The sequence below is a fragment of the Euwallacea similis genome, chromosome 3, assembly GCF_039881205.1.
Source record: "Euwallacea similis isolate ESF13 chromosome 3, ESF131.1, whole genome shotgun sequence".
Taxonomy (NCBI): domain Eukaryota; kingdom Metazoa; phylum Arthropoda; class Insecta; order Coleoptera; family Curculionidae; genus Euwallacea; species Euwallacea similis.
In genome coordinates, this window is record NC_089611.1 from 3,633,836 (window position 1) to 3,660,179 (window position 26,344).

Here is a 26,344-nt window from a genome sequence, read left to right on the forward strand (position 1 = left end):
TACGTGTCAGAACACAGAATGGCTTTGGAGCGACGAGATTAAAAATAGAGAATGGTTTGGGAAAGAAACAGAAGAAGAGAGCGGTAGCGACTCGGAAATCTCCACCTGTTTACGAGTTATTTGAAATTACGTTTGTACATAGGGAACCGATTTGGATTAAATCAAAACTGATATTTTTCTACCAACTTAACAAACTTTGATAGTTTCTGAAAATTGGACACGTACATTCACAACAATAGCTCGTTTGAAACGCACAAGATAATGGGCAATAAAACTGCTCCATTCACAACAGCACGGGGGCCTCATTGTTAAAACACCTTATTCCATACGCAGTAACTTGTTGTCTAGCCTGTCAGGTGGTTTTATTATATTGAAAATTTATAATATTTTATCCATGGCAACGGCATAGAGCTAATAAAGCGGCTATAAACTATTAGGCCCCCTTATTATACCTCCATCGTAACTTTTAATGAAATAGTACCCCGGTCTGCGCTTTATTATCGTTGTTCCAGTGACATAAATAAAGCCCATATTAAACTTTCTCTTCTCAAAATAAAACATTTTTCTCCTCTCAAAATAAATAGTCCGTTTAAACTATAAACCTAAACACCTCTGAAAGCTTTTCAACTCTGCGGGTGTCTGAAACCCAATTAATCATGTATTCAACTCCAAGTTAAAACTCTTTGTTTAGGCCCTTGGGGGAAAATGCTAAAAGAGTGTGACCTACTAACTATTGAGGCACTAGTTTATTTATCCTATAAACTCCTATAGTTTCTAACTGCCATTTAAGTTGTTTAAAAGGTTATTAAACAACTAATTTTGATTTCTAGAGTATTTTTCGAAACTTTCTAGATTATTACCTTTGCTTCAGAACCGACTAATGGCTTTTTTGTTGGCCATATCGTTTGTCCTATTACGAAACATAAAGGTGGTTGGATATTATGTCAATAGTAGCGGAATAACGAAGTCAATAAAAATACATAAAAAATAATTGTGGTTTACTTAAGTTTGATGATCTTAACTTGAAGTTTTTACTGCCTGGTATCGTTTGCTTCTTTGTTTAAAGGCAAACTGATCCTGGTATGTCGTTATATACAAGGACAAAATTCGTGACCAAAACCATGCTGCAGAACATGCGGATAGAGAAACAGAACAGAGGTAGAGAAATCGGTTGAGAAAAGCCAAGAGAGACATAAAATTCCTCGTCGAATTTTCCACCGTTGATCAGCAACGAAAAGTGCATTCGTGCGTGGTTTTCACTTCAGATGATTCACCAGCATCATTTGACCATACAAATGATCAAAGGATTAAAACCGATTCAATCAGAGACTGTAATTTATTTAAAAATGAAAAACCAGGTTAATCTCTTCAAGGAGTGGAAAACTGAAACGACATAATCTATCTTTGCTTTGAGAGTGTTAAACAAAATTTTGAGTCCTTGAAACGTCACTGATTTCCATGAATTTGAGTTGGAAAACATCTAAACAGTTCAGAAAATAAGACACTTGCTTTTGTTTAAAAATGGCAAATCAGGGGCCTATTTGCAGAGGTCGACAGAAAATTATGTAATTTAACTTTACTTCGAGGTGCTGAGACGGTTACCGAATTCTTGAGACACCACTGCTTGCATGAGTTTTGAGCTCAAAAATAAGTAACACATTTAAAAAAATCAAAATGTTAATTTTAGTTAAAAAATTGGACCTCAATGGCGTATCCGCAGGGTTAGAGAAATTGAAGGTGTTAAGGAAATTCTTTGATTAATTCTCATGTGTTTCTGTCCAAATTGTCTCATTTTTCTCCGCTTTTGCACCCGAGTTTCTTTCCTGTCTATGCCATTATTTTTTTACCTGCACTCAGCTTTTCTGCCTCCCACTATCCTTCAATCTACAACAATCTTCTATTTGCATTACCCTTTGTATTATACACCTCGTGTGTCTTATGCGTGCCATTTTTTTCCCAAAGCCGTGTCTATTTCTCCTGATTTAATCTCCACTAATGGAACCGTCGCAGTTGTTACCGACTGAAATGCCTAATTTATAAAAATTAGACTCGAATTTGCGGGACAAAAAAAAGAAAAAAACCGCAATTAGAGTTCAAAAGTGTAATGAGTTAAATAAATTTAGAGCTTCCTTCCAGGGTGGGTTTATTGTTATTTCCGCCCACATTAATAAGGGCAGGAATTAGTAGTGGCAGCCAAATAAATAAGTGCTAATAATTTTAAAAATAGCTTCGTTATTCGAATAATTCGAACCATTAATAAAGCTTGCTGGTGCTCAACTGCAGTTTCCACTCGAAACCTAATTGAAACAAATTACTAATTAGACAGAGCAGGCTGAAACGTGTAGCGGAGATAAAGTTCCACTAAATTTTATTAGTTTAAGTTTTTGAGCATATCCCCTTAAAAATTTGCATTTTCATTTCGCCGAATTCACGTTCCGCGTTATGCAAATTATCCAGATTACGATCAGTTTGGGTGTGGGGTTGCTGTTAACTAACAGGGGGGGTGTTCCACTTAACTGGTTGATTAAACAACTCCTAAAAATTTAAATAAGCGGCTCTAATAAAACAAACTTATTCCTCGGTTTGCCGTAAGTGGCCGCCGTTAATATAACCTACTCCAAGCTGGCAACTTCGGCAATAAATAGAGCATAAAACCCTAAAAGTCCCATTTGTAAAATATGTCTTAATGGGAGCAATTATTCGCCTAATGAGTTATAAGACCCAGTTTGGTTTGATCTTTATTACCTAGAAGTGCCGCTGTCGATTCTGGAAATTGAAACTCTTGAAAGCGGACTTCATGGAAAATATCCAAAGTCTATTGAAAACTTGTTTTTTAATGCAAATTACTTTTGAATGCTTTTCGGGGAAGCTGATTTTGGGATCATATCAAATCTGAAAATTATTTTAACTTTAAAACTGTGGCACTCAAGCACGCCACGCAGTAACTAACGTTGAAAAGAGCAATAGGTCGGGACCATATGCAGATAGAGCATGCAAATCCGAAAACAAACAGTTTTTCGACGTCGTTGTCCGAAACTGTCGCCATTACTTTTCCACAATATATATTCATACGATTCCTTTTAACGGGTTTGTCATTTTTAACCCTCGTTTAAACAAGTTAAATTAATGAGCGCTATATCTGCCGCTTTACAAAAACAATGTATTTGTTTAACTCCTCTCTCTCCGTCGATGACAAATTACCGGGCCTCCAGGGGCGAAAAAATGGAACGACCCCGGATATATATCGCAAAAACGGGTAAACGCGCGTATGAGAAATATGGAAATTCGCCGTTGATTTTTTTTCGCTAACAACGATGTAGTAGAAATATATTTTTCTTGTAGGGGAATATCGGTCTGGAAACGTGCGGTGTTTGGCTGGGATCTCGCAGTGCCGCTTGTTTATGTTCAAAATGGATTTTTAAGTGAACGCAATGTAGAACTTTGCAGGGAGTTTTTATACCACATGGAGCTCGAACCATAGTGAGATTAGTGCATTATGGCCGATCGACTATGAGGTAGAATTATTACCACTGAAAGCTCCTAGAAATGTATCGAAACCACAGCACTTTGCCAAGAAGAGATCAGTCTAAAATGAGAAAAAAATGTCTATTTACAAACTCAAAAATATTCGGTGTTAGAGAACTTCGAGTAAAAAAATCAGTAGTCTATGAAATCCTGCCCGTCTGCCTAAAATTCTGTTCAAAACTCCCTTATCGTGTTTGTTGCTGGGAGTCCTGGAAGGAAACCCACTTTGAAAATCGAGGGTTAAAGAAACTTAATCTCAAGCAACTGAACCTGGAAAATTTGGGAAAGGGGCTGATAACACCTTTTATGGGAACTTTCCTGAACAATTCGAAGTGTCCTGGGAAGTTCTCACCAGGAAAGTCTCACGGCACGCATATAAACCGAGGACTTAATCCGAATGAAAGTTTCTTTATTGCTATTGTCAAGAACATTAATTAAGCTCAATCAGACAAGCGAAGGCATTTAAAACACTAGTTTTAATAACCCTCTTTAGCCAAGATAAATCACTTTGAACTAATAAATCCTCTGTCTAATTACCAAATGCATATGGACACAATGCCTACAATATTTCACAATATTGTGAATAACAAACAAGCCAGCATCACAAATATTTCACTAAATCTTAAGGTTGAATTATTCTAAACATGTTCGCTCTTGCGTAAATCATTCTTAATGGCTATCAAATCCACCGGCACGTGCTTTTATACACAGTTAAAGTCCTGAGGATTCACAACAACAAACTATAGTTTGGCCGTTTACAGCAATGTTTTTAATGCCAAAGCAAAGTGTATGGAATACACTATCGGAGTAGGTCATAAACTTTATGACTCATAACATTTTTCCATCTTTTTGAGTCGGATGTACGCCTTGAGGGGGTGCAACGGAGACATCTATAATATCGCCCATCTAAATTTTATTAGGGTAGTTTCGATATAAGTTTAATAGCTAATAAAAGTTCACCTTTTAACAATCGCGAAATTAATGTCAGCAAGAAACTCGATATACTTAGAGCAGCGATGAGGACTCCTTATATTAATATTAACCTCGAAACTAGAAGGGTTTCGGGGGCAAGTGGGACTAAATTGATTTTTTTATCCTGCTTGTGCACCCTGCTAATAGCATTTTGATTGCAGAGTTGACCGTTTATAGTTCGACCTCAATATTGTGGTGTGCATTAAAATTAGCATTTTAAATTTTGTTAAAATAATACCGTGCACATTCCATTAAATATGTTCAGAGAATGTCTTGATAAGGGCAGTTTTGCGTGGCTTTTAATACGCAAAGTGGAACGCATTGAACTGGCACGATGTTTTTAAAAGTAGAATATTGCATATTAATAGGAAAAATAATATAAAACTGGCAAGAAATTTATTAATTTCCAGCGATTAGGAATATTTATATCGCTTTGATGAAGTTTATTGGCCTGCGTTAAACGCGTTGCCCTGCCTCTTTTAGTTCCCGGGGCATACAGGGTGTTAGGGAAACAACTTTCGTAAATTTAACCAACGATTAAGAACGTCATTTTGAGCAAAAAAGTTCCTCACGACAGGGGTCGAAAACCTAATAGTTAAAAAAAAAAGAAAGTCAAAGCTGGCAACCGAAAAGCTATGAGGAGCTTTAAAGTTTGAATAAAATGTGGAAAAACGTACTTGACAGATGTTGACTGTTTGACGTGTAACAAAAAACTTAAAATTATTCAACAATAACATTGCGAAAATCAATTGAAAACTTAATTAATAACTTGAGCGGTAAAAATAACCGTAAGTGGCAACGCCGCACTGAACGTGACCGAGGGAGAGGAGTTTGTTTTTGTTTTGATTGTTTTTTATAGCCCTTATTAAGGTCGCTCGCCCACTTTGCGGGTGAAGCGATAAGGCATAGGAATGCGCAGTAAACAGGTAGATCTAGCACCTCAATATTACATGAGTTATGAGCCATCTACTTTATGCTGTGGTCATCTGCATTTCATCCCACCTAACCTGACATACGATCCTGTGCAAAGACGCCCGACGCCATGGATAAGTGGAGCCCATTAGGGACCATCGAGAAGGGACAAGATAAAACCACCCTTATTTTTCTTTCGGTTTTGTCATAAACTCTATGTCCTTCCATACTTTTAATATTTTAGCGTGATTTCGTTCTCGCTGAATGCATCTCCTGTCGGTACACGCAACAAATCATCCGCAAAGTTAATTTGGGCGAGCTTTAAGCGATTTTATTCCGACTTATTAACAGTACCTACGTGACAACGTCTTCTTTACGCGAGTATCGTGACATGCTTTTGATTTATGGAGAGCCGTCACAAAATTCTGAAGAAGCTCATTACGGTGCATTTACGGTAAGGTAATCGTTATCCGGAAAGGAAATTTCCAGCTCAACAAACAGTTGTTAAAGTTTCCCAAAGGCTACTGGATGCAGGTAGCGTTATTCCGCCATATCAAGGACGAGGTCGACAGCGAGAAGTTGGTACTGAAGCTGAAGAACAAATTTTAAACCTTGTTCAAGAGAGTTTAACAAGGAGTACCCGGAATGGGGCATGCATGGACTTAAATGGTGAACATTTCGGACATTTAATGTAGCAAAAACAATAATAAATTTGTGGTTTTGAGTGCGATGTGAGTGGTGTAAAATGTGTAATGCAACATGTTATGCTAATTAAAGACGATAACAATGATTTAAAAGTAAATGGCTTTTCAAAATAATAAAATAAGAATCACATAATTTTAAAACATTTTGAATTTAGTGCAGTTTGTTAATTATATATGGTTTTTTAGGTCTGGTACCTACCAGACCCAAAAAACAGTGTAAAAAAGTACATCAAAACAACCCACTTTATGCGGCTATTTAGGTAGGTATGGAAATGAGATAAATACGGCGCGACATACCCAATTTTCACAAGATGTTTCGATTTTCCAAGGAAATGGTTGTACTTACGATCCCTCTTGTAAGGAACTTTTTTGTTCAAAATGATATTCTTAATCACTGGTGAAATATATAAAAATTATTTCCCTAATACTCTGCATATTCATATTGATTTTCGCAATTTTAGAAGTCCTTCGAAATGAAGGTTCTTCAGATTGCAAGGTTCCAGAGCCTCAATGTAAGTTTCCAGGGTAACCTAGAATTCACATCTGTCGACTAGGGTGATAAACACCAGCATAAAACCATAAATTCATAAAGCGGTGAGAGGTACCCAATTATAACCTGTCACCCAATGATGGTGGATTTAAGTCCTAAAACCTACTTATGCCAACTAGATGTGGGATATCAACTATTTACAAATTGCATAGTAGATGATGAAACATGCAACTTCGGAGAGATACCACTGAAGGAAAGTATGATGTAATCCTCTGCAATATCTAAAATTATGTTTTGATTAGATACTAATTTCCTATTCGTCTCTGGATGTACAGAGACTAACTAATCTTAACCACATGTTTGGGGAATGTGTATGATGGAAATGGAGGCTTTATGAGAAACTTTGCTGTTTTTTCTGTTAAGACGACTCACTCCAAAAAACGTATTTCGAGATCAACCGCCCACGCAGAACCATAAGGTTCTTAGGAAACCATCTGTATCATATGTGTTGTAAAATCACGTTCAGGACCTGAACCCTTCATTCCAACAATCCACCAATAAAACTTTAATTAACCACTTCACCGTTTTCCTCTCAAGACTCATGCATGTACCAAGTTTCTCTTAAATTTCTCATTGTTTCTTTATTTACCCTACATAAAGATAAATCTCGGATCAGCTCGTGCTTTAACCCATCTATATTTCAGCATAAGGCCTTGAAATCGACGATCGTCTTCAAGCTCATGAACATCCGTCGTCATTACGGGGCCGAAAAAACTAATTTGCGAACAAGTAATGCCCGTTCGTACCAAACAAATGAGTATAACGTGATCTGTAACCACATTTTATGTAATGCACGTTTAACTTTATAAATCCAGACCGAATGCACACCAAGAACGAGACATTTCATTGTGGGAGGCGGAAGACACGTTCCCGAAGCTTTTTCGAAAGGTTTTTAGTGGACATTGCGGTCAAAAACAGATTAAATTCAGGTATTTTTAAGACTTTAGACGTGACCTAAAAAAAAGTGCAGCATCACAAATGCATTAAAAAAACAGCTTTTTGCTAAACCGCAAGAGCGATAAGGAACCCGGGTCCTATGTAATTTAAAATCCATTAAGTTTAAACGTACCTAACTATCGTTTGAAATACCTACATGCATGAATCGCGGGCTCTTTTATTCATGTCACCCGGTATGAATAATGATTTTATTTTGTGATTTTAGACAATAAAATTCAAAAATCCATTTACCGATTAACTTTCCAGTTCAATCGATTATCGCTTTCTTTGCATATGTCGATTTCCTTGGAGAATCCGGGTAAGAATCGCCCGGAATTCGGCCAATGTTGGAGGTGATAAGATACAATCCCTTTGGGGCTTATTGATGTGTAAAATAGGGGAAGCTCGTGTTAATAAGCCGGAAATAACAGGGCAAATATGATCACGTTAGGGTTGAATTCTTGCTAAATTGGCTTTGTTTGTAGCGCTCTTGTTAGCGAAATTACTTTTATGTGTGTAAACACCGGAGCCGTGAATAAATCAAAGATTTCATTCTACAACTGAGAGTTTGCTCCATAAATACTAATATTCACTGGCGGGGTATCGAGGCACTTTCCCCCCCGATTTGAGGCAAAAAATCTGACTTGTTATTTACAGCTTACGTCCCCCAAATGCCCCTATTTCTGCATGTCAATAGCAGAACGACGTATCGGGGATATCTTATTGGTACACAAAACTTTCGACGCAAACATGAACGATAAAAATACATATATCAGGAATTTTGCCGAGATATTTTGGAACCCCACTAACGCTGTTTGCACTAAGAGGGAGGGAATTCAGGTTTCGATGCTTCCCCAGCTTTTGAAATATGGGGAGTTTTTAATGCGGCTGCTATTGCTCACAAACCATGGTTCCAGCAAGTGAAAAGCAGAAGATCAACTACCAGCATTAAGCATGACAAGCAAGTCTTTGTGAAACCCTGTATTTCTATATGTTAAAACCACATGTTACGCTACTGTGCCCTGGGCAAAATAATCACCGTTAATCTCTGTTATGCTCCTCAAAAAGAATCAATGAATTGCTTACTATTAGAAGCATAACAGGTCAAGTTTTAGTGATATTTGCGAATTGCCATGGCCCAAAATAGTGAGAAAAACTAGATGTTCCGCCACTGGGGTTAAACTGCAAATTTTTCGATTGAACGGTTGAAGGGAGGGGGTTTTTTATTTTCGTGAGGGAGATAATTCCCCACTAAATCAGCGCGTCAACGTTCATTTCGTTGCACGCTATAAATCCCGTGCTAAATTGATTTTTATATTCGAATCTACGATTTTCTTCAACATATGTGGCAACTTTTTCCTCTAGGTGAATTCAGGTCCTCCTGGAACCTATTGCCTCAAATTTGAGCCCGGAAATCAACAACTAAGTCCTAGTGAGCTACATAAACAATTAATCGATACTGACCATTAAGGCACCAACTCCAAATGTGTTGTCACAGGTCCGCTTACCGAACGATAAAATCAATAACGGATAGTCTTCAAATATGGTTTGTTTATTTTGACCTCATTATCTCAATAGATATAAGCGGACTTTAGTAAATAAGGAGCACTTTTTCTCCGTCTAGAATTTCTGGATGGCTTCCAAACACTAAAACGCTCATTAAAATTGCTCGTTTTGGGGTTTTTGATATTAGTTACTTTAGTTGTGTCCAAGCAAAAAAAGATCCATCGTAAATTAGAAACATGCGAGCAAATTTTATCTGAGTTTTTCGATCGGATTAATAATTATTAGAAGAGTTAACTTTTGCAAACAAAAATAGAGGAATATTGAAATTGTATATTGGTTTCCGGAAATATTAAATAATTGCCAAATATTTAATTAAACTTCGTCAGAATGGAAATATTTTCCCGATAAACGTAACTATAGAGGTTGTTGAAACGTTCCAGAGGACTTCACTTCAGCTTAAAATTGCTCTTTTTCTGTTACTGCTTGTCATTTCGAGAGTTGTGTTAGACTGAGTAAATTACAGATGAAGACCCTCTACATCAAAACCGGAGGTTTTCAAATTCTATTGGTTATTCCCTCCATCCAGGTTTATCCCTCTTGACCACCGATTACATATTTACATGTTAATGTTTATTTAGCAATGTCCTTGGGTCAAGCATGCGATGTGGTCATGGTCATAACTAATGTAAATTGAAAGCACACGCAACGACGCTTCCAGACCAAAACGCCTGGAAAAGTCTCCAAACGTGCACGTTAGGGGAAAGCAGAGATTCTTTTCCTGGATAAGATTGAGTGGCACGTTAGCGGAGTTCAGCGACATTTCCACGAGTTTTAATTGCGGGATTTAAGGTAAAACTATCGCCCCACATGGCTCAAGGTTTAACGCGGCAAATAAAGAAATCAATGCTTCTTGAATTTAGTTTTAACGCCTCTGGATTGTCGAATAGGAATTCTCAAAAAACTCATGTTTTAAAAATCGAAAGATTTACCAGAATCGTCTCTCTCAAATTGGGAATTTTTTAAGAATTTTACGAAATGAATACGACGCCCAAATTTCCACCAGCAATCAGCTGAAAAAAGCTCTGTCCAAGCTCATGTCAATGCTGTCACTTCATTAGCAGAGAAAATTTTAGTTAATCATCAGAAAAATCTGTGCAGAAGATGAGTCGTAGGGGCAAATCTGGAGTCATAAATAATACTGTATTAAACCTCTATAGTTGACTTTTCAGGGATTAATCTTAGTTTTTAGATCTCTCCAATAGGTTTACACACCTCATCTAGCAACTTTCCAATGTCATCTCCTAAAACCGTCCATATAATTGTGGAAAAAAGCCCTACAAGGCCGGAATCCCTGCATGGACGAAATGGAGAGGTAAGGTAAATATTAAAAAAAAACAAATAAATAAATATATTTTTCAAGTAGTATTCAGACTATGAAAGAGGAATACCTTCAGCATCTCGAGCTTCTACTCCTGGGCCTTGTAACTATCCCAACCAATACGAAACCTTCGCGCCCAACCACCACTACAATTTGTCTTGGATACTAGATGAGGTCAGAGTGACGTTAATTTTAAGAATGTGCTAAATTAGGTTAATTTCATGCTCCTATAGAGGAACACACAAACCATGTCCTCAGGATCTAAACGAGGGAAGCAAAACAATAGCGAAAGTCCCACGTCCATTTCACCACCCTTACAAGACACTACATCATCGAGGGCAAATCTTTTGGAGAAGGAGCACTTGCAGCGAAATCAGTCGACAGAGAGATCTCAAAGAAACAAGAAGAAAAGACAGTATTTCCTGATGCAATGGTATGATATGAGCCTTTGAATTCGACTTCTTTATAGTTGTACCTTAGGTTTGACCGTTGTATTGATAAGGAGCTGAACAACCACAAAGAAACCTCCTTCGGAGTACTCCCTCAATATGACCCTCTCACTACAAACATAGATAAAGCGTCTCTCTTCAAATTTTCCAGAGGAACCCTGGAAAGCAAGGGTGGGGCTTCGACTAACCCAATGGAAACTTCCTTTGATTTGAGGAAAGATTCTATTAGTTAAAAAATTTGACCTTAAGGCTGAATTGCGCATCAAATACTTTCAAATATGGCAGTGTAGCTTAAAGTAGATATTTATTAACTTTAATTAAATGTGTTCCTATAATAATAAATACGCGTCATTTGATCACGGCCTAAGGGCCAAATTATTAATATGCTGTTAACTTTAACACTAAGGTAATTTTTATATTATATATATTATATATATTATATATAAATAAAAATCTGGCCAATATCTAGGCTCGGTGTCAAAGTCTACATGAATTTAGCCTGCAGTGAGAGTTAAGAGCACATTAATAATTTCGTCCTGCAATCGATATCTCCAGATTAGTCGTGTTATACGAACAATGATCTAGACAAACAAATAAATAATGGAAGCTGTTAAAGTGGGACTGGCGAAATCCAGTTAAATATCATTTTTATATTTCAAGGGGAAAATGTCAATGAACTAATAGAAAATATCAAGAGAAATATTTATAAAAGATTCATTCGCGCAACTCAGTCTCCGATTAAGTAGATTTTCAGTTCGCTGGAAAAAATCAACTTAGCGCAATTCGAATTCGGTCTAATTCGCTTAATTGTTGGTAATTTTTGCATTTCCGCGATGAAGAAAGGCAAAAATAAATAGAGTTTCTGGTCAAATGGAGTATAGCTAAAGGGCAAACCGCTGAGGAAGTTTAGTGTACAGACATTGGGAAATATGGGAAATTCGAGGGAAACAGAGAAAGTTTGAAGGAAGTCGGGGGAAGTTTGAGCAAAGTACGAGAAGTTCCAGGGAAATCGGGGGAAGTAAAAATGAAGCTCAGGAACAACAAAGGAAGTGGAGGAGGTTCAAGGGCAAATTACAGGCAGCAGTATGCAATTAGATAGAAATTATAGGAAATATTTCGCTAATTGGTGTATTGAAGATGTACATATGTGTGTGCCCATATCAACTTACACGGATAATGCCCTTAGCCCTTGTCAAGGGAAGGCACCGCTAGTAAGTAGCTAGAAGATGTCGACTTTTCTTTTTGCAAGCATTTGAAGTCTGTTTTAGATTTCTGAGTTTTATAACAACGCGTTTTCTCGCTTGTTTTACGTCAATAAGTGGATCATTCTCAGACTTATGGATGTTGAGCGACCAATCGATCGTTAATCATTATTCGATTCATTGTTAAATTCTTGTTACGTGCAATTTATAATGAAGTAGACTTTTTTTGTCTCACGCAAATGAACTAAAGAGAAACTCACAATTTTTTTTTTCAATTTTAAACACAAAAATCTGTCTGAAGGGCGAAACAAGTACAGCCCTGAAGACTTCCAATTACCCTGCAATTATCTCCTCATTTAAAACAGTTATTAATCCGCAATCCAATTATTTTTTACGATTATTGCAGGCCTCTTCCTAAGAAGAATAAAAGTCAAGTGCAGTGAGTTTCGCACCAAATCTCGACCGGGGGCCCCGAAGCAATGTCATTATTCGCTTCCTCTTTGATAATGGCTTCCGTGCCATCGTAATATCGAAATCATATCTCGGATCACAATATCCAAACTCGTCTTTGACCAGGGCTCTTTCGGTTCAGAGGTTAAACGGCGACGAATCCTCAAGACAAATTCATTTTTGGTGATTTCAGGGGCCCCTGCTCTTATCGCTACCCCCGGGGATATAAGTCGGAGGTCGCCAAAGACGGAGGTAACGACCGCAAAAAAATCGAAACTTGCACAGTTTTTTCAGCATTAGGCGTAATATTTATTGGGTCAAATCTCTTCGAAAAAAAGCGCACTTCCGAGGGGAGGTTTTGAATAAGCCAGAATGTATCAAAAAAATTCGCGGGGATGATTTGAGAGAGAGAAGTCGTTAAAATATGAATATTCTTTACTGCATTGTATGGTAAATGGATTCTACTCGGATTCAATAAAGCACCCATTTCTCGAAGAAAAATCGCAAACGTCTCTTGCCGAGGGAATTTATATAGGTAAGGTTGTTAAGGTTCCCATTGTGTTCCCGCTTCAAACTCACAAAGGAGCCCAAAGAGCCAATCCTGATATGATTTTGTATATTCAACTGATTACGGCGTTAGAATTCTGATAACTTTCTAAATGTTTTGGAAATGAAAAAAAGGGGGACAATTGTGAGAATTCACAATTGTCCCCCTTTCTCACGCTGAAATGTTTCTTTCACAGATAACGCTTTTTGGCTTTTCAACCGTCAAGGAAATTTTAGCAAAGTCAGGCGACTATGCAACGACTCTCTCTGAAAATTATAGCCACCATAAACATGTCATTTGAAACAATACAGCAATTAGCTAAATCTGCCTTGGTTGAGGATCTTAAGCCGTTCAGATATATTGGGAAGTTAAAGTGATTTAAGAGTACTTACCCGAAGTATCCCTATGCTTTGCTATGCGAAGCAAGGAATGCAGTAAATTTTCTAGTAAGTATCCCAATGCAATTAGTTTGCACTACAAGTTATCTAGCTTATACAATGATTCTTTGAACCCCAAATCAGTTTTAGGATGCAATAATTTTTCTGGCAACTTTAGATTGTACGTCCAGGATGACTTAACTCCGATAAACGTAGTGAACATAACAAAGTAGACGCAAACGAAAACTGTTTTCCAAACTATTCTATGGCACATTAAAATCCCAGCCCAAACTTCGATCAAGCGACCCGAACCATCGTCATAAATTTATGTCCCATAAGTCAAACTTTCCTTTCAGAGAATCCGCAGTTTTACCGACTTCTAATGTGTCATTCCGGTCTGATGAAATATTCGAATATGGATGGGGAGTGGCTCTTTGCGGAAATCCCTTAACAATTACTGGAAACCGCCAGTCTCGATCTCTCTCCAGTTTTAAAACTAGATTAAAATGCAGGGCTGTACGCGGGATAAACTTTAGAAATGTGTTTATTGGCCCTATTGAAAACATTAAATGATCATGGAAAATTGGTGTGTAAGTGCAGGGGAAATGAACAAAATTTAATGAAAATTTGTGCTCTCCAGTTAAAAAATAATTAATTATCGGTATCGGCTCATAAAAATGATTCATTTTTCGGACTTCGGGCTAGCACGCATTCACCCCCACGATGGAACCACTCATGCTGACTTAACTGTAATTTTACAGAAAAATTATGTGTGAATCCTGGTTAGCTTATCGCTAACAGGTCTGTTTGGAATGCATTTGTATTCCATCATAGAAGTGATTATCTGCTAGAAAAAACATATCGTCATCACATTTATGCCTTAATCGTCACCTTGAAACTGAAAGGATTGCACTCGTTGTATAGTTCCATCTGGAATTCGGCTTGTTCATGCACTTGCATATTTCAAAATAGGGCTTCGTGAGTGTCGTGTTTGCAGTTAAGTCTCGATTTAAGTCGTTGCATATCGAGAAGTTCTATTTCAAAGTGAATTTCAAGATAGTGTTTCTCCTTAAAAATCCCTCCAGCAGCGTTCTTTTGCGATGTGCGGACATTAACCAACGGTCTGAATCAACTCCAGTGGAGAAATATCCAGATTGGATAGAAATTTTTAACAGCAACTAAGAGGCGAATGGGCACGTGCGAGAACGCGTACCAGTTCAATGCAACATCGCTTTTCTATTTAAGTCTGCCAAATAGTTTTAGAAATCGAGGGAGAAGTGAAAACCGTGTAAAGAGAAATAACATTATTTCAAATCAACTCTTACAGCTTTATTTGTAGTGCAGCGCTAAAACTCCAGTGTTCTAAGACGTATTCAGAGAACTTGAAGTAATCGACCCTGTTTCATTTGAAGCCTGAGTTCGCCGACTATTTTCTATCTGACAATTTGATTTGACAAGCAACTGCTAATTCGACCTTGATCAAAATCCCAGCTTTCATTATAATACGCTCCGCCGCTTTAAGTCTGCACTGCTGAAATAAAGCGCTGAATGCGCCCATTGTGATCTGCTGCTTTAAGCCAGCCTTAGAGCGATCAGGTCGCAATTAATACATTCAGCGAATCGCTGCAATAAAGCTTTAGAGCGCTTCAGCCCTCTGAACGCGCCCATTGCTGCGGCGATACCTAATTTTGATATTCGTTAGTACGTACTTTGTTAATCTTTCAAGCAAGTTTCGACGGTTAATAAACTCCAAAAAGTCCCAAGGGCAAACGCTAATAACGTTCAAACCCACTCCAACTCTGCATATGTCCAAACTTGTAAAATCCATCAACCAATAGCGCTTACCCAATCCATTTCGGCGGGTATTAACTTGTCGAAATATCTTAGCTTGTAAGGCGAGGCAAGGGTTGGCTCGATTCTAGCTTTGCACAGCAATATTACCGCCGAATGAATGTCCCTGCACAAAGGCTTTAGATGATTTATGTCGGCTATATAGATTTCTGGATGAGAACTTCACAACATAACTAGGCTATTGTTCCAGGGAAACACCACAAGTCGTTACAGCCTAACGCTAATTTGAAGGATGTTATGACGTCCCCTAAACCAGCTGCCGAGTTATTGTCCCAACTTTTAGAACGGGGGTTTAGTAATTACACACATACATAATACGGTTAAACCGTATAACGACTCCTGCTAACATATCCTGCTTAATTCTCCTGAACTATGTGACGTATTATGGCTGAGGGTTTTAGTTGGGAGAAGCTGTTTAAATAAGTTTAGTGCGTGTATGTGTCGGATCATATATTTTAAAATGGAATCCCGACAAAACCAATAAAGAGCCGATTTCTTTTTAAAGAGAAAATCGGTGACAGCTCTCGCCTAAGGATTTATGTAGGTAAGGCCGTTAACGTGCCCTTTGTGCGCCCACTTCAGCGACACAAAAGAGTCGACGATACCTACATAGATATGAATTTCTTCTGGTTCCCATCCCATTGATTATGCTAAACGAATTTAAATGCGCCTCCGTTTTATATTATTCTACAACGTGTAGTGTCGCTGACTGATGCAGAAGAAAAAATATAGAATTCGCGGTGCTGTTCACGTTTAAAGGGGACGAAGTCATGCCTTCGTCTCAACTGTCACATTCTTTCGCCGAGCCGCTGATATTACATTTATGTTCCACGCCATAACATGAAATATAGATTTAGAACATACGATGGAATTCTAAAGAAAGGTGGAAAACGATATTATTTGTAAAACTAGGGCGAGAAAGAATAATGTTTTCAGTTCCAGAGGTGGATAGGTTCCGTTTTGTTGACAATCGTTTAAAAATAAATTCTAATCAGAAAAATGGTCTTCAGGTTTTATCGCGTAGAAAGCTTTATTTGTTTCTCGCATTTCTGGTATTGTCATGATTCTGATCAGGATATTTATAAAAAGAGTACTCCTCAATCTACCTTGAAGGCGCATTGAACTTAGATTTTTTCACTAGCGAGCACTTCCTTGAAATAATTAAGAAACTACCAATAATATATCTCCCATCAACAGACCAACTCAGATGAACCGTAGGGAATGTCGAAACTTTTACAAAAAAATCATCAAACTCATAGCAGGATTCTGTGGTTTCACGAATTCAAAACTGATCCTCCAGATCTTAGAAACAAAGGGCATGTGTTTTTCCTCTTTTCTCATCTCAATATGGCTTATTGTCAGACTGCATACAATTTACCCTCCAGTTCGAATCCAATTATATTTAATTTCCTCAATCATGGTTCACCGCAGATTAGTACACTGAGGGAAAAATTGCCATCACCAACCACAACTGAAATTTCAATTACCGCAACGAAAATAGTCCATAAAATTGGGGACAGCCCTATTACCCAATTTTCTCCACTCACTTTTAGCTGACTTCTTCGAAGAAAATGTTGATTGGGGTGACCGCAAAGTAGTGCTATCTGCTTATATGGGATCATTATAACGGAATATTCCTAGTAACTGTAATCGATATATTCTCTTGGGGCAGTCTGTAACGTAATAATTAATACCATTTCATTATTGGTAATGCAATAAAATAACAAAACGCATTAAACTCAATGTACCTCGACTTAACATTTCCAAATCGATAAATAGAGAGGCGAGGATTGCTAGAATGGCCAGCACAATCACTTGATTTTACTCCATTAGACTTCTTCCTATGAGGATATGTGAAGAACATAGTGTACAAAACTGAACCATGCTATTTAGCTGACTTAGGAAGAAGAATAATGCTTGCGGCTAGATCGGTTACGCCTCAGATATTGATTAACGTTAGAAGACATGTTTATTTACGATACTGCTACGAGGTTCGAGGCTTTTTGAGGCATCTTGAACATCTCATAATTCATTGAGATTGATTTGTTTTGTTATTTTATTACATTATCCATAAGGAAATGGTATTAGTTATTAAGTTTTCTGCTTGTTTCAGAGTATTTTATCAAATACATCAATTTATTTTGTCCTGCTATTCTTTGCAAAAAAGTTTAAAACCATCGCAATTTTGAATACAGAGTGAAAAAACCTCTCAATTAAGATGTCACAAAAACCCTCCTTTAAATGTAAAAATTTTGGAGTCGCAACTGTCATCCAAAGGGGGTTGAATTTGGGGATGAAATTTTTACGTTGCAGGATGTAATTTCAGAATCTAAAATTGACGCGGTACTTTTTTCGCATACATATATCAGAATAAGCAGATATCAAATTTATTCCATTTGGCCGTTCCACACTGTAGATCTTACACCATTCGACTTGAACGAATATTACTTTAAAATGAACATTTCCAATAGGATACAGGTACGTATTTTTTGTTGTCGTGTATTTCCACATTATAGTCCCGATATCTTAAACTGTTCTTAAACGAATCGGCTTCAAATTAATTCTCTAAAGGCCAATAAATTAAAGCTCTGGCAAGTTTACGAAGATGATAATGTCTATAGAACCTTTTAAGTAAAGACGAAGTATTGATTAGCTTCGTGGTTTCCATGGAAATTATCTTCCAGGTAAAGTTGTCAATACATTAATCTATAGTAGCCCTTAATGAACTATCTATAAGCCGACATAATTAGGATGCGATATATCTTTCAAGTTCCGCTAAACAAGGTTTTAAAGATGCCTTTAGCTTTATAGACATAATTAGATTGCCGTTTAAATAGCTTTTTAGGATTCAGTTCAATCCAGGGTCTTCGTAGAATCCAAATTATAAATTATAAATAAATTATCCACACCGTTTTTTATTAAAATTCGCGGTAAAACCTTTTGGTATCGCTATCCAGACGTTTACCCTTTTAACCACAATAAGTATCACTATCATTCTACCCCTCCTTCTAATTTGAACTTTCCCTTGTATATTTCCGTTTCTGTAAGCCTTGGACCTGCTTGCTTTGAGAAATTTGAGGAGATAAATTATAACATTCCTTTGATGATTTTCACACTTCATGCTTAGATAAATTTTGGTTAAATAACCGTTTCAAACCAACCTCAGAAATACCTCCCTGTCTTCCACCCAATAAACTTCCGTTTTTAATATCCTCTCCTTAGAGCTGCTGATATGTAAGATGCAAATATATGAAGACAAGAATCCGGGAGAGGTCCCCTGACGATTAAGGGGAACTATCTGCTTCGGCGTTTCTTTTAAGCCCTCCGGGGAACCCAAGGTGGGTTGCAGCTTGAAAAATGAGACGACTACTTTTATTGGGATATATGATATTTTATGGAAACTTCAGAGCAACTCCGTAATTTGATCTCTGCTCCTACAACGAGGATTTAATAAAGAGCTTTCTAGAGAAAGGATTAAGATAAGGCAGCAATAAAACTCCTTTGGTAGCTGCATATCTAACGGTTTACAATTGATGAAGATGGCTGGTTACGTGTGTAATAAAAATACGGTTGTTTAAGCCTCTTAAAGATAAATCTTCTGCAGCAATTATCGGACATTCTTCAACAACAAAACTCTTACAAATCTGTCTAGCACGATAATCTATTATACATAATTGAGGTGTTGAAATTTGGTAGATGTATAATTATTGCTTAATTCGGCATTCTTGTTAGGGTCCAATTATTTTTAAAAGGCAATAAACGATGGGAAAAAATAGGTAAGTGTTTTTCAGTAGGTAGCGATGAGTGAACTAATGAAGCATTCAAGATTTTCATGTGAAACATACACGGGTAGATGTGTCACGATTGGAAAGGTTAATTGGATTCTAATATGTTGCCCCTTTCCTCGACTTATGTGTTATCTTCGTATAAATTTGCATACATGTAATTGAAATTGAGCTTGTACAAGTGATCAATGCGAGAATGAAGCGGGTTTTTGTTATCTTTCCGTCTGATTTCCAACACGAATACCATTTTAATGTTGAACATCGTTGGGTGTTCTTTGATTTGGAGATAAAAATAAGGCATGAGCACCATATGGCTCCGGTGACATTAAGAGTTTATGTCTGCCTGTTTCGTTAATAATTATTACCAGGGAATAATCAATTTTCAACATCTGCGACCAGCTTAAGCAACCAGAAGAACCCTTCTTTCGCATTCAAGGCTTTAAAACTTTCCTTGGAAACGACCACTGGGGGAGTGGTTATCCACTATTTGTCACTTCAACTTGCGCCAATATTTTAAGGAAATAGATGAAAATAAGCATTTCTATGAGCCCCATAATTCTACGTAAACTGAACGGCATCTCTTTTAGTTTCTGAGATATGGGCAACTTTTTTCCCGCGATTTTGATTAGTATGCTTAGTTGTATACCCGGAAAGAATGACTACTGTTGCCATTGGTGACTTTAGCACGAAGCTTTGAGTCTGTGCTAAAGTCCCCTGCAGTATCTAAAAAAACTCTTGGGGACTGCTATAGGACCTTCCGAGAGAGGAGAAACCGAAAGTCTAATAAAATACAGGGTGTTTCTTTAAACGAAAGGTACACTAATGCTTACCCACAAAACCTTCAAAGTTGACATTTTAATCAGCGCACATCTTTATAATTAGAGCAAATTGCGAAATGAATATCTGAAATATTTAATGCACTCTCGTAAAATTCGAAACGTTCCCCGCGGCGGATCTTTATCCCACTGGCGACTAAGTGAATTAAGCCCTAACTCGGATTCATTCGCAAAACTTTGCCGAGGGTTAATTTGCCAGAATAATTTTAATACTCTGCGAATATGTGAATAGATCGCCTGAAGGTGTGAGTGTAGAAGATAATCGTATAAATCAGGGACGAATGCGCCTTCCTCGACTTCCTAGTTTCCTTCCTCCTTTGTGTTCCGGGCCGGAGTCGATGACGTTCAGGGATTTTAGTTTGGCCGAACTTGCTGCTTTGGGGGATTATATCTGGAATATACAGTCGTGGAACACTGGAAATTACAACAGGCCAGTCTCAGTACTGGGACTGGAGAGATGGATGTTTTTAATTGGATTCAAATGCATCAGCTTTCAGACCAATGCGCGTCTAATACCTCAAGGAGAATATCAGATTGTCTCTATTAGTATAATGAAACAAAGCTTAAATATCATGGTGCCAGCGATGCGAAAGGCCGTTGTTTGAGAGATCTTCCAATTTTCAACAGTTCTTAGACCTTGATCATTTGAGAATCAATTATTTATTAGCTGGAAAATGAAATGGAACTTCAGAATTAATTTTCTATTCTCCACGATTTTGTACTGAAATTTAACTCTCCTTTTTGCCTCTTTTCGCACAGCTATTCGTTCTCCCTGTTAGAGAAGCAAAATAATTAAAACAACTGACGATGACGAAAAGAAAGACACTCTCACCTGACTAAGAGTTAACAAATGAACTGGCAACTGAACAGATATTGAGAATAATTGACACGAATCTTCGGAGGTGCCTTGCAGTTCTCTGGACAAATTATATTGATTTACAGACCTCTCCAATGAATATGCTTGGAATAATGTCTTATAACGTGTTCTATTGCCAAATTGCATGAGGCGTAGTGTACTCCTAGTGCTTTAGCTCTCCCAGTAAAACTTTGCATTTTTTGTGGTCAGTGAACTCCTCTTTAAGATTGATTTATGGGGTCCATTTTCAATACAGAAACGTTACTGTATCTCTATTCTATTATTTTCAGGCGGGACACAATAGATCCCTTTTTTTAGTTTAGTCAATTGAATCCTGTGAAAACCTTCCTAGTAATCCGGAGAATAACCAGAACAAAAAGATTAGTATTCTAATATTTGAATATGTATTCTTCATTTAGAGGGCCCTTTTACAACGATGAAAAATATCAGGAAACTCCCGTTTTAATATCGGAAATAAATTTTCTAAAGTTAAAGCAAGGTCTTCAGCGTTACCCCCTTCAGTGCTAACAGACATGAAGGAGACAATTCTTAATCTCCTTAGATCCTCCCCGTTAACTTTTTGCAATTTTGTGAAATTGCATCAAATCGCATCTTGGGATGCTCTTATCACTCCAATTCAATTATTTGAACCCGACATCAACCCAATTTACTCTGAAGCATAAAAAACAGAACAATTTTAGCTAATGTTCTTAAATCCCAATAACTCTCGGATCACCTCAATAGCGTCTTCGCGAAACGGTACATCATTCCCTAATTTCTCATACCACTAAATGAATTTCTCCATGTGGTTGCGGTGGCTTCAACACCCAACAAACTTAAGGCAATTTATTATTCGCTGCTTGTATTTACCTCCTTGGGTTAAATGGTTACTTTAACGTCTATATTAGGTTGCGTGAGCCACCTGTGACAACCTCGCATGGGTTACTGCGACGCAAATTATTAGCTTTTTAGCTTTTTTTCTCGCATTATTTATCAAGTTTGAGCTGGCGCCGTTAGGTCACGTGACTGCCTGGGGTGGCCAAAAAACTTTGGTCGATACTCCTCCATCTAAGTAAACTTCTCGTGAACTTCCAGGAGAGGAGGAGAGTAATTAAGGAGCCGCAGGCTCGCAACACCCAACAATACGTATTTCGTTGCCGATGCCAAGTGACGTCGACGTAATCACGTGGTTTCCATTAGGCATTACCGCCTGCTAACAAACTTAGATCGATTTATCATTCGCGGTCTACGTTTGCTTTCTTGGGCTTAAATTGCCATTTTAACGTCTTAGTTGCCTCGCACGCGTCAATTTCATATCCCCGAATATATATTTCAAACTGTCCGCCCCTGCGGGGCTGCCTCTGACATGTTTTAATTTTCTACCCGTTAAATATGAGCCATAAAATTAACGGCTTTTCGGTCGTTACTGCGGTTTTTCGCAAGCAAATTAAACTCTGATGGTTCGGTTTTGTTTAAATTTTAAGGCCTTTTTATTGCCGTAGTGTCATTTCATCAAATTCGACCCCGAAACGCTTCCACTTTATCCGCCACTAAAGTGGGACCGAAGTGCAACCGACAGTTCGACGCTATCTATCAATTTCACGTAAAACACGTCGTATAGATGACGCCGGGTATAGAATAACCAAATTAAGCCGTAAAATTTTCATATAAACCTCAATTCCATCGGGGAACACCTAATTTGCTACACCCTTCAATGTGTTTATTTCTTATTCCTGCTGTAGAGTGGCGTAGAACGAATCACATAATTTCCGCCGAGAAATTCGGCTACTTTAGCAACTTAAAATCGAATTGATTTGTCGCAAAGGCACCCATATTTTTTATTATATTTATACCCCCGTTTAGTTTGATTAAAATTTAGGTAAAGAAGTTGAAAAAAGATTCGGCTTGAAAATTATTTGAAAGTCATAAACGTCCTTGCAGATGCTATACAGAATGGCCCACACACGATGGTGCAAATAGGTGATAAAAGATACGAAACTAGAGTAATTCAGCGTTCAAACTTGCTTTACACAAAAGTTTCTTGTTTTTTCTCAACTTTATAAATTGACTAAGATCAATGACCCCCCGCGAAGTCCAGACTTAAAACCATTAGACTTTTTCATTCGGGAGATTTATTAAATGACACATGAAACCCTGAAGTCTAGTACAGCAATTTCCGGACAACCTATGGGTCTCACATTGATGTCTTTCGTAAGAAAACTTTTTCCTCAAAGCTCCAATTTTATTTAACCACCCCGAACGCTTGAACAAACCCATTTACTTTTTGACATCTTTTCCTTTCCCACGCAGTTCGGTAATTTAATCCTACAACACACAACATGCACCCTGACAAATATTTATTTCCGTCGTTTAAAAGTGCAACAAAAAGAAATTTGCTAATATCGTCATCTCCAGTCCTGTCGATTCAATCGAAATGGACCAATAGAAATACGAGCAGCCCCGAGCAAAAATCCATTTCAAAAAAGTTTCTTTGAAAAGTAAACTTTTCTATCTTCGAAACCATGACTTCCTTCGCTTTATAGTCATCAAACCGGGCCGGAAACAAAAATAATCCCCCAAAGACAACACCGGGGGCGTCCATAATATAAACAATTCACTTCGAAAACCGTCCTGGAAGGTCTCAAAAGGACCTCATGATGGCTAAGGATTTTCGATGTCGGACACGGCTAAGCGAGTTAAAGGCCGATCTGGAAAGACATCACTTGGCGAATAAAAAAGACAAACTTTCCCCGGACGGGAAGTGGCCCTAATGGCTTGAGGAACTTCTGTAAACTGTCCTAGAGAAAGTTTTTTTGCCGCAATAAATTAAGTCCGAACATAAATTGTGGTTACGTGGGACAACTGTTGGGCTAACCCTAACGTTCGGAATTTATTTGATGATCTGCGGCTTCAAAAGGTCATTTTTTTAATGGAACTTTGCAGATTACCGTCAGGAGGGCAGAAATCACGAATCTAATTAAGAAGTTTATGTGAAGAAAGACGGTAATCTTGTGGTAATTCTAAAATAATTATTGTTGAGGTTACGGAGGTGTCATTACTAGGACGAATTAAAATTTGACGAAGATGCATCAGCTTCCTTAGCCGTGGGAATGTAGGAAGCATCGCGAAAACATTAGGAAAATATTTCATTAATTAAAGAGCGTCAATTCTAATAGTTAAAAAACATTTTTACTTTATTTATTGTTCAGCACTATTTATTATTAAATTGTTAAACGCACAACAACAAAATGATTAAACTTAATTTATCATCGAACATAATCTTATTATCATTTTGAACAAATAGGATTATTTTCGGACTCCAACTCAGTGCGTCAGCTTCAAAAACAAGAGCGTTGATGATAGTCCAAAAGTAGAAGAAAAGTTCCAAATTATGAATGAAAAAAATAAAATATTTAAATCGAAATATCGATAGATTAATGTCATCATACTCTTGGGTTTTTAGCAGCTCGAAAGTGTGACTAGATATCTAGAAATAGGAAAGTTGGAAATTTTCCAAAACGACCAGATGAAACCCGAGCTCTTGGAAAAGTGGGAAACAAATTGAATAATAAATATCGTTACATATTAGTGAGTTCATAGCTCGAATTCTTAACATCTGGCATCGATTTTTAACTCAGTGGATATATTCAAAGATGGGGATATTGATGGTAATAGTCCAGAATTGGGAGAAAAATCCCATTTTATGGAAAAGTAGAAGCATTATATTGGAGATATCTTAAGATCGATAGCATGATATTTTTGAGGTCATATCAGCTGAACACGAGCTTTTTCCAAGAGGACTGAATCGCAAAAAATTTTGCTTTTACAGAAGCGCCGTTTCTCGTTTGCCTATCCGGGGGCACATTGTACGTAAACAGAATTAAATCGTTCTATATTCACGTGATAAAATTGTAACAGAAATTTGTCCATGTTTTACAGGAACATCTTGTATATTTTTGAACCGTAGACAAATTGATCATACACATTTCTTCATTTCTCAGTATATCACCGTTGGAACTTGGTGAGAGTTCCAAACTTAAAATAAATTAGTAAATGTACGACGACGCCAACCTTATTGGAAAAATCATGTCCCCGTGAAAAAGCACCGACTAAGCTAATTTTCACGGCGATAAACCAGTCAATTACACGGTTTAATAAACCACACCACCGGTACTCTCTTCATGCGTTTTACAGCAGCACCAAGCTGACGCAAAACCCAAGTTTCCAGCAGGAAATAATTTCAACCGTCTAATTAAAACCCCATTTGTATTCATTAACAAATTCTTTGCATAAAACCTTAAAGAAACTTGTTCTCCCGGCGCACGTTACCTGCCATTAACGCTGGCAAATGAATTGTAAAACACCGGCTACAAGGGGTTCCACGTAAAACCGAATTACGATTTTTTGTCCCATTAAATCTAAGATCAATGTCCCATTAAAAAATATTAAGCTGCAGACAAGCGATAATAAACCAATTAACCTCTAATGCCGGCCTTACCTTGCTTATTAACAAACTTTGTTAGTCATCAATTGATGGTTATTAAATAGGAACTCGTCTCCAGGGGGTCGAATTAACTAGCATCATGATGACATTTTTAATTAAGGACTTTGTGGATTTTTAATTTAAATAGTTTAACGACGGGTTAAACAACTTATTGATCCTTGTATTACCAGGCTGATGTTGATGGCTGAAACTTGGTGCGGTAGGTAATGATGAAAGTCTGACATAGTTTGCGGTGATATATTGCAAACTTTTGCTCCGACTCGAGAAAAGTCCATAACCATTACTAGGTTACTTCAGGTTAGTTTTCTTGTTGCATTATTGCGTCTTTTACAAACAAGGTTTAAAGTCTTATTTCTGGTCAACTTTCTGCTCTGTGAAATAAGTCTAAGCCCGCTCAATTCAGTCAAATCGTCGAGTAGTACCGACATTTACCGAGAAGGCGCGAAAACCTCCGGAAGCACACGAAGGCCGCTGATTCCAGTAAAAATGCGGGAACACACAAACTGCACCGAGATTACTGTAATGATGAGTTCAATACTATCGAAGGAAAAAACGTTCACTTTCCTAAATATTCAAATTTAGAATCAAATAAATATGGTGGCCACCTTTTATGTTGAAATTTTCAAATAAAAGGGGTCATAAAACTATTGAATTTCGAGAAATGGATAGATGGATGTAATTTTCAGCCATTTTTCTTCTTCTGTACTATTGAATAGAGATAAATCTATCTGATGAGAGATAAAAGACTGAAACCGGTCTTCGTGGTGTTCCAGTCGATCACGCACATGATGAGCAGCTGCAATGAGCGGATGGCTTGTCTCAACAGGTTTATTAAATCAACTTGTTTGGTAGTTTTATGAAATTCTTAAAAATAAAATTAATTGACAAATAAATACTTATACTTGACTTTTCTAGCAATCCTTAACTTGATTTCTATATTTTGACTCTAGTCAAGCTGCAACTGTCTACTTGTCGAGAAATGCCTTTAGCCATAATTTTTTTTT

The 26,344-nt window shown here is 37.4% G+C and overlaps 2 protein-coding genes across 3 annotated transcripts in view; one reads left to right on the top strand and one right to left on the bottom strand.

Moving 5' to 3' along the window:
- The window catches only part of LOC136420117 (nephrin-like), a 132,112-nt gene that overhangs the window by 94,634 nt on the left and 11,134 nt on the right, over window positions 1–26,344 (bottom strand). The gene's annotated exons all lie outside the window — the stretch shown is intronic.
- LOC136419623 (uncharacterized) lies at window positions 10,250–11,165 on the top strand. Its single transcript, XM_066406103.1, has 5 exons — window positions 10,250–10,305; window positions 10,355–10,477; window positions 10,529–10,657; window positions 10,717–10,916; window positions 10,964–11,165. Exons 1-5 carry the CDS (start codon window positions 10,267–10,269, stop codon window positions 11,163–11,165), a joined length of 693 nt encoding a protein of 230 aa, XP_066262200.1. The 5' UTR covers window positions 10,250–10,266.

Excerpts from the sequence above, each read along its gene's own strand:
- LOC136419623 (XM_066406103.1), top strand. The coding sequence starts at position 10,267 with ATGAGTCGTAGGGGCAAATCTGGAGTCATAAATAATACT. Across the intron at positions 10,478-10,528 it reads TGCATGGACGAAATGGAGAG|TATTCAGACTATGAAAGAGG; the intron begins GTAAGGTAAATA and ends TTTTTCAAGTAG. Across the intron at positions 10,917-10,963 it reads CAGTATTTCCTGATGCAATG|GTTTGACCGTTGTATTGATA; the intron begins GTATGATATGAG and ends GTTGTACCTTAG.